Genomic DNA, 9,395 nt, shown 5'->3' with positions numbered 1-9,395 from the left:
AACCGCCCATTGGCGGTTTCTCCCCTTTTCTTCCTTTGACAAATCGATCACTGAGCCTCAGCTCACACTCTGGAAGCTTGCCCACTCCCTGTCCCAAGCCTAAGACCAATTTGGTCGAACCGTCCTGCACCCGGACACCCGGCTCGCCCAGTAACTGTCCCGGACTCGTCCACACTGATCCGAACCAGAACGCACCGTTCACCGGATTGAGCTGACCTCCAGCTGTTCCCAGCTGAGTGAGCTAGTCCACCAGCTCCTGTGAGCTGAACAGATCATGGTGAACTGAATACCAGCTGAACCGAGCTGATTGAACTCAAACCAACACTCGTCCAGCTGCCTAAACACTCACTCAACTCCTTTACCCTTGTTTCCATCGTATCCTGGTTAAGCCTCAGCTGACTGATGCCCTTAACCTTCATTCAGGGCCATGATACGCTTGTCTCAAGGTCCAATGACCTGACTGGTGCGTGATGAGATCCTAGGATGATGCTCTGGAACAGATGGGATAATCCTTGCAGAAACGAATCAAAAGACTCAAGCTTCTCAAGGTATGTGGATCGAATGGTGACACAAGAGGCTGCGGAAAGGCTTCTTGATACTCCTAGGCTTAGATCGGATATGACACACCTCTCTAAAGCCCTTGGGCATTGGATATTACACACCAATAGACTGGATATTACACACCAGACACACTTCAACTCGCCAAAGACAAGAGAGAAGAGAGAAAAGGGTTTTTGATAAAAGATTGCTTAATGATAAAGGGGGGTCACGACCAGAATATGAAGAGAGACCCTTGTACATGCACAAGGTCTCGAAAATAGAAATAAAAATAAAGGGAACAGGCTCCCTTGGAAACTAAACAAAGACTAGAGTTTTTCGAAAACTAAATAACATAAAAGCATAGCTTAAAATATAAGATAAGGTCTTCATGTGGACAGATCAAGATCAATCATCTAGGAGATAGGAGAAGTAGACTTGTGGCCTCGTTAAAAACCTTCCTTTGGAAAACCCAGTGGGACAAAACCAAAGGTTAGGAAAAGAGCACACACAAGCTACTTGCCTAGATGATGATCAGCTTGAATGTAGAGTAGCTTGAATGTAGATCAAGTTGTCTTTGATGATAGAAGCTTTATTTTGGCTCAGACATTCTTCAAGTGTAGGTTCTTCAACAGCTACAAGCTCTCCATGATCAGGTTCATGATTCCATTCCTTGGTGCTTTCCATGATCACATCATCCCCTCCCACTTCAAAAAGATTTGTCCTCAAATCTGTGTTACCTGCAATAGAAGGGACCAAGTCAGTAACATGAGAGTTTATAATCAGATTACACTTACCTTGCAAGCCTCTTTGATAGGCATTGTCGCTGAATGGTTCTATTAGGTAGAAGGGACTGATCCATTTGGCTTTCCTCACTCTTGAGGCATTACTTAAACCTGATACATTGAAACAAGACAAGTTAACACAAGCTAAATCATCATAGAGTAAGAGTCTTATCCCAAAGTTGTATTTTCTTGGTTTTGGCTTGTATGCTGCATCTGGAGGTGCTTCTTTGATGAGGATGAAGCAAGTGACGTCCTGATGTCTCTCCTGGCTTAGATTAGGTGGCTTGAAACGTTTGTCTTCCTCACGCTTGTTCTTTGTCTTTGCATGCTTCAAAGCTTCCATATAATCTGCACATGTCTCTTTTGACAAAAACAAGTGCATCATATCTGTGTAATCAATAAAAGAACTCTTGAAAACATGATTAGTTACCTTAGCATGCTCACCTGGTCGCCATAGATAGGATTGAGATGTTCTAAACTCAGAAAAGTTCAGACAAAGCAAACACAGAATCACCCGACTTGTAAAATTCATAACTCTTTCATATGAGAAGATTTGGACATGATTCCAATTCGACGTGAGACCCTGATGAGTTAAGTTTCCATGGCAGTTGAGTTTGTTGCTTAATTCCTTCTGGTTGCTGAGATATGATCCTCGGACTGCTCCTATGTCAAAGCTGGTGGCTAGACAGCTTCCAAGATTTGATTGTTGCATCTCCATTGTAGCCAAGGATCCATTCTTGATACTCTGATTATTACTATAGCCTCTCCTTTCGAAAAGTATAGCACTCATAACTCGGGTTGGTTTATTTGGAGATTGATGTAGACTGAGTCCATCTGGTGGTTTCTCCTTGCTTTGAAAAGAAAACATGAGTTCTCCTCCTACTCCAGTAATCACTTCACCATTTACTCTAATGAAATCTCCATCTCCACTCTTGGTTTGACAATCTCCGAAATGGTATTGAAGCTTTTGCAAATCTGGTGGCTTCCACACCTTGACATGATCAAGAAGCAAGGCATTTTGATCAGCTTCCAACTCTTTATTACCCCAACTAGTTCTACCACGAGCAGAGCACTTTCCAAGGATGATAAGTATGCTGTCATATGCTCCAGGTTTCCACAAGTAGAACTGTAACCTTCCAGTCCAATCTGATATAAGCAGCTCACAGAATTTAGACAAACCAATATGTTTTGCGAAATTGACAATATCTTCATGATCAAGTGGCCATTTGCTGCGTTGTCTGATTTGTTGGATCCAGGAAAGAGTAGGTAACATTCTCCAATTGGTTTCGTAGTGAAACTCTTGCTGAGCTGAGACGTGCAACACCTTAACTTCAGATGGTAAAAGATCACTCAAAACAATTGTTGTTGCTGCCGATTTCTTCTCAATTATTTTGGGATTGTTCCTGTGATTCCACAACTCTCCTCCAGGCTCAAATACAACATTCTCCATGCCCAGTTTGTGTCTTGAAAGCTCTACTGCTCTGGTCTTGTTCCACACAAAAGGACTGATGAGAAAAGTACCCAAGAATGTCCTTTGGAAGCCGTTTGAATCAGTGACAAATAGATGCTCTACTCCACTGTCTGATTTTGATTCCCTGGGTGCCTCCTCTTCTATTACATCCTGTTTGAAGAGAATCAGGTCGTCCTTGATGGGTTGATCATCTTTCTGAATGGTGATTGTTGCAATCTCGGTTTGATCTTCTTGAACTAGTGCAGCCAAGTCTGATTGTGCAACTGAGTCTGGTTCTGCATCTTTGAGTTCTGAGACAGTTGAGGAAGGCGCTGGGTTCTGTACTTCTAAGGATGGAGATATAGTCTTGGACTGTTTAAATTGTTTCTCCACATCCCTAAACGCTTGTGAAATTGCCTTCCTTATGCTATCTTCAAAGGAATGGGTTGATGTTTTGCTTGATGAAACCAGGTTACTAGATGGACTTGATCTCTTGTTGACTTGTTGTTTCTGAACTGATAATGAAGAACATAGCTTTGTCTCAGGCTGCTTTTGAATAACTTCCTTGTGGTACTGTCTTGGAACGTACTCTCTACGCATCAAAGCCCTCAGCTTAAGCCATGTTTCCACTGGTTCTTTTCCATCAAGTCTTCTGCACTTTATCAACTGATTCCACCATCTTAAAGCATGACCACAAAACTCAGCAGTAGCCATTTGAATCTTCTTTCTTTCAGCATAGTGTTGACTACTGAAAATCAACTCAATCTTCTTTTTCCACTTCACATAAGCTTCAGGATCAGCCTTGCCATGAAAAGAAGGAATTTGATATTTCAATCCAGCATGCTTCCAGTTTCTGTCCATCTGATCAAACTCCTTTTTCTTGTACTCATCTCTGGATGATCTGCCTTTCCTTTGCTGCTGTATGTCTTGTCTGAATTTTCTCAATTGATCTTTGCAGGCTTTATCCATACTGGCTGTGAATTCTTCAAGAAAAAGCTTTTCTTTCTTGCTGAGTTCTCCTTTTTGATCTCCTGCCATGGTACCTGAGACAAGAGAAAGACTAAGCCAGTAAATAGTTCTACAGAGAAAACAAACAACCAATTTGCAAAATCAGAGATTCAAATTGAAGCTTAAAACTTTAGACAATTCTCAGAACAAATTCAAACTCAACCAATGATTTAAAAGATATCAAAACTAATCAGAACAGAATTGAAATCTTAAGCCTATCAGATCAGATTGATTTCGAAACTAGAACACAAAAAAAATGGAGAGATAGATTTCGATTTCAGATTCAAGCACAGATTTTTCAAAACAAAAATATCAAAACAAAATCGATCAAACTTGCACTACACGGATCAGGTTTCAAAATATCAATCAACACACGATCAGAGATGATATGATAACAGATGATGAGATTTAGATCAAGCAAGAACAGATCTAAAACAATAAGAACAGATCGACTGAAATCAACAAACAGATTCAGATCAAGCAATCGGATAACTTGATAAACAAGGATCTGAACAGTCTAATACCCAAAACAAGATCTAATTAACCCAAATTCGATAGATTTCTTCACAAGGAACACAGATCAACACGAAATCAAGAGTATATGAAGAGACTTCACCAGATTCGTGATCAAAAACACTTAGATCTAACAGATTTAAACAATAGAAACACAGATCGATCAAAATCTCAACAGAATATGAAGAGATCAAATCGAAAACAGATAGAAATCAACACACTTCCCTTCCAGAGTTGCTCTGATACCACTTGATGAGATCCTAGGATGATGCTCTGGAACAGATGGGATAATCCTTGCAGAAACGAATCAAAAGACTCAAGCTTCTCAAGGTATGTGGATCGAATGGTGACACAAGAGGCTGCGGAAAGGCTTCTTGATACTCCTAGGCTTAGATCGGATATGACACACTTCTCTAAAGCCCTTGGGCGTTGGATATTACACACCAACAGACTGGATATTACACACCAGACACACTTCAACTCGCCAAAGACAAGAGAGAAGAGAGAAAAGGTTTTTGATAAAAGATTGCTTAAGGGGGGTCACGACCAGAATATAAAGAGAGACCCTTGTACATGCACAAGGTCTCGAAAATAGAAATAAAAATAAAGGGAACAGGCTCCCTTGGAAACTAAAAAAAGACTAGAGTTTTTCGAAAACTAAATAACATAAAAGCATAGCTTAAAATATAAGATAAGGTCTTCATGTGGACAGATCAAGATCAATCATCTAGGAGATAGGAGAAGTAGACTTGTGGCCTCGTTAAAAACCTTCCTTTGTAAAACCCAGTGGGACAAAACCAAAGGTTAGGAAAAGAGCACACACAAGCTACTTGCCTAGATGATGATCAGCTTGAATGTAGAGTAGCTTGAATGTAGATCAAGTTGTCTTTGATGATAGAAGCTTTATTTTGGCTCAGACATTCTTCAAGTGTAGGTTCTTCAACAGCTACAAGCTCTCCATGATCAGGTTCATGATTCCATTCCTTGGTGCTTTCCATGATCACATCAGTGCGTCTCCCCGCACCATGGCCCGTCCGGGCGATCCTATCTAGGATCGGGGACATGACATGACCGCTCTTCATCAAGCTCTGTCTTCATCCGCTCCATGTACTGAACAATACTCGAGGAAGAAACAGAGAGCTGAGATGATGAGGTTGAGATAGCTTCAGAGGTACGAACGATACCATACCGACAACCCTCTTAATAGGAACATTCTACAAAAGAAGAGTAGAAAGATTTTTAAATTTTATAAGAACTATAAATATAACATGTTAATATTCAAGCAGCTGGATTTGAAGTAACCGATCCAACATCTAACTGAAGAAGAAATAAACTGACTCGGTTTCTGTTTTGCTATATATAAAAGTCACACAACCTTTAACTGAATTCAAACTGACAGTTCTACTGAAGTGAAACCAAACCTATATTAGGAGCTTGAGAACGAATCCTAAAATTCTAAGTTATAGGCTGGAGAAAAAAAAAAACAACTGACCACATAAAGTAGACATACCTCGAGAACCAGTTGGTTGATCTCTTCGCGGGACAGCATGTTAGAAGCTGTAGATCCATCATTCGCAGACAACTGATGAGACTGCTGAAGTTGTGCTTCTTTTTCCTCCTTCAGCTTACTCAGAGTTGCCAACAGCTCTCTCGCAACAGGATCTTGCACCTCACCGGTTTGTTTATTGGTGTGCATATCCCTCATCAATTCTAACCAATCTGGTGGCACACCACCCCTTTCAGCAGTCTTCCAATAAACACACAAATGATATAAGAGTATCAGTTCAATGTATATGATGAAATTAATAAAGTTGAAAAAAAAATACCGCTTACCATTTCTATCTCACGTTCCTCTCGTGTCTTAGCACCACCATTGTGTACTGCTTCACCTTTTCCACCACGCTTGCTTCTTCTATTAACAGAGTTGGTAGCTGCAATATGTGCTGTAGCATCGAGCTGCCAATAGGCTTTAAACCCGTCCCGCACATCTTGATTCAGACATATGGGTTTATCCTTCTTCAGCCTCCATTTTTTCTTCCACTCAGTCACGTTGCTCGTGTACTGCTTTCTAGCCTGCAAATTAAAGGCTGTCCGCACATCATTGGTGAAAGCAGGGTCCCAGTTCCAATCTTGCTGCAATGAACATGCAAACACAACAAACATATGCATAAGTCGAAATTAATCTGTAACCAAGCGGACATTTACATTACAAAAAGACATTACCGCAAATGAACGGAGCCACATCTTCTGAATTTCTAATGGAACATGTGCATACGTCGGATAAGGCAACTCAAGGAGACTGTGAAAGCATTTCAAAATCGACTTGCAAATTGCATTGCGATTTCTTCGCCTAAACCTATAAACAATGAATACATAAGCACAGAGCAAAACAGAAATGATTAGATTAAGAGTTAAAAATTTACCAGCTAGTATTTGGTTCTCCATTTGGGCTCAGCTTAGGAAGCAACTCTCGTCCTGGTGCCACCAACAACTCGTTCAGTAACCTATCCTCGATGATTGATGCTGGCTGTGGCTGAGGGACACTTGTTCCTTGTGCAGCCGGGGAACCCAGACCAGCAGATGAGGAAGATGGAAAAGAACCGGCGAGAAAATCCGTATAAGACCTCGAGTTAAAAAAAAATTAACACTTAGAACAAGAAATGAAATGTTTTTGACAGAGAGTTAACAACATAACCGATCAAAATCTATGTACTTTTAGAGTTTTAATTACCACAACCTATAAGAAGCTATCAACATCATACACAAAAAATCATTTGACAAAATCAAAACCGATGATTCATTCACACGAAGCAGACCAAGAATCTATCAAAATCATAGATGGGAATTTTTTCCATAATCAAAACCGATAATCAAGCATTCAGACGAAGCAGGACAAGAAGCTATCAACATCATAACGAGAAATCATTTGCCCTAAAACCTAAACTAAACAAACGAAACTCATAAAACTTACATCTTTCGGCTGAGATTTTCGAGAGAGAGAGGGAGAGAGATGGTAATGAAGGGACGGCGAGATCGACGGAGAACGGCGGGGGAGAGCGACGCAGAATGGAGGGGGAGATCGACGCAGGTCGAGATCGACGGGGATGAAACAAGGAGGCGATTTCGTCGAGAGGGGGAGGATACGGATTAGGGTTACTGCGTTTCTGGATTTATATATAACGCTTTCCGACCACCATAATGGTTGGAAATCGGTCAGAACATTCCGACCGAGGTCAGTCAGAAATCCGTCGGAAATTGAATATTTTTTTTAAAACAAAATCCGCTTTGAATCATTCATTAAAATAAAATAAAACATATGAAAAATATTTTATTTAAAAGTACTCAAACTTACTAAAAAATATTTTCTCTTAAATATTACAAAATATATAATATCTTTCTAACTTATAAAAGTTTTTAAAAAATATTGAAGATTTTGTTTTTTTTTAAAAAAATCCGCTTTGAAACATTCATTAAAATAAAATAAAACATATGAAAAAAATTTCTAAAAAGTACTCAGACTTACTAAAAAATATTTTCTCTTATACATTACAAAATATATAATATCTTTCTAACTTATAAAAGTTTTAATTAATCCGAATTTGATGAATATTCTGAAGAAACCGAGTCTTCGTTGAATTCTCCTTTCTCCGACTCCGAATCTGAGAATACTTCGTTGTCACCTACACCAGTAAAATCAACAACAAGATCGATTTCGCTTCCATCAACATGAAGATCACCTATGGCACTGCTCGAGGATTGTTGCATCGCAGCCGTATCCGAAACTCCTTCCAATTTCCCCCGTGGAGTTATATGGGTCACGGTGACCCAAGGGTCTTGTTTATTCCTCACACGAGGATACCGAATATAAGTTACTTGATCAGCTTGTGAAGCCAGAATGAACGGATCATAGTTTGCAAGACTTCTTCTGGAATGAACTGATGTTACTCCAAACTCGTCAATTCGTACACCATATCCAACGATCGGGTTGTACCAATCAGCAAAGAAGGCAACACACCTCAAATTAAGGATCCCCGGATAGTGAATCTCCAATATCTCACGCAAAATACCATAGTAGATTACTTCGCCAGATCTAGCAGATATACCATGATTTATAGTTGGCTGCGTAGTGTTTTCGCTGAAAATCTTAAAAGCATATCCACGCGTGCAATACATCGGGTACAACACAGCAACAAATTTGGGACCAAGGGCCAACTCCTCTAACCATGGCTGAATAGGATCTCCTCTAGACAAGAGAAACCTTACCTGCATAGTAGTCACAAGTTTAAGTAATGCACCATGTACAAAAAATCAAAAATTCAGAAGTAATAGAGAATAGATTTGAAAAACTTACATAGAATTTTAGCCAATTTACAAACTCGTTTTCTTTTAGTGCAGAAAGCTGATCTTCAGTGTAATTAGGATATGCACCCCTTATTTGCTCCATGTAAATCCTGCCATTGAAATCATAATTAGTTACAAATTTATTTACAAAATAGGATTCTTAATATATCATACTAAAACATAACTACCTTTCGTATGTCATTACTTCTTCGCAGTTTGCTAAAATGTACTTATGTAAGTGCATGTGCTCTTGTTCGGTGAGTCTTCTACTTTTTCCTTTTCCACTTAATCGACCAATTTGGGAAAATATGGTAGGCACCTCGACGGGATAAACTGTTCTCTGCCCTCCATCATCATGTCTTGATGGTTTTCGACTTTTAGTTTGTACTTCTGGGGCAAAATAGTAAGCAGCGAACTGGGATGTTTCCTCATTGATGCTTTGTGAAACAATAGAACCCTCAACTCGGCTTAAATTTTTCACTTTCTGCTTGAAATGATACATAGAACGCTCAACCAGGTACATCCATCGATATTGAACCAGGTCCCCCAAGTTCTGCTTCTCGAGCGAGATGGATTGGAAGATGCTCCATAACATCAAAAAAGGAAGGTGGAAAAATCTTCTGGACATTGCATTGGATTATCGGAATCATTTCTTTCAAGTTTCTAATTCCATCTGCTGTTAATGATCTCGAGCACAAATCTCGAAAGAAAGCTGCTATTCCTGTAACAAAGAAAAATTATGTTAGATATGAAAAGATACT

General features: G+C 39.7%; 2 protein-coding genes across 3 annotated transcripts; both read right to left on the bottom strand.

Annotated features, from left to right (window-relative positions):
- Positions 1 to 595: 595 nt before the first annotated feature.
- LOC117131481 lies at positions 596 to 8,614 on the bottom strand. 2 transcript variants are annotated; one of them, XM_033283597.1, is made up of 4 exons: positions 6,717 to 8,614; positions 6,517 to 6,649; positions 6,127 to 6,426; positions 596 to 6,040 (listed from the first exon to the last, which is right to left on the bottom strand). In XM_033283597.1, exon 4 carries the CDS (start codon positions 3,808 to 3,810, stop codon positions 1,072 to 1,074), a length of 2,739 nt encoding a protein of 912 aa, XP_033139488.1. In that variant the 5' UTR covers positions 3,811 to 6,040; positions 6,127 to 6,426; positions 6,517 to 6,649; positions 6,717 to 8,614; the 3' UTR covers positions 596 to 1,071. The 2 variants fall into 2 exon arrangements, with proteins under 2 accessions (XP_033139488.1, XP_033139487.1); XM_033283596.1 differs by having other exon boundaries at positions 596 to 6,426.
- On the bottom strand, positions 5,388 to 7,203 carry LOC117131480. Its single transcript, XM_033283595.1, has 7 exons — positions 7,158 to 7,203; positions 7,025 to 7,040; positions 6,717 to 6,917; positions 6,517 to 6,649; positions 6,127 to 6,426; positions 5,804 to 6,040; positions 5,388 to 5,507 (listed from the first exon to the last, which is right to left on the bottom strand). Exons 1-7 carry the CDS (start codon positions 7,201 to 7,203, stop codon positions 5,388 to 5,390), a joined length of 1,053 nt encoding a protein of 350 aa, XP_033139486.1.
- Positions 8,615 to 9,395: the final 781 nt, after the last annotated feature.

This window comes from Brassica rapa, unplaced genomic scaffold (assembly GCF_000309985.2).
Source record: "Brassica rapa cultivar Chiifu-401-42 unplaced genomic scaffold, CAAS_Brap_v3.01 Scaffold0983, whole genome shotgun sequence".
NCBI lineage: Eukaryota > Viridiplantae > Streptophyta > Magnoliopsida > Brassicales > Brassicaceae > Brassica > Brassica rapa.
This window is presented reverse-complemented; position numbering and strand designations above follow the sequence as displayed.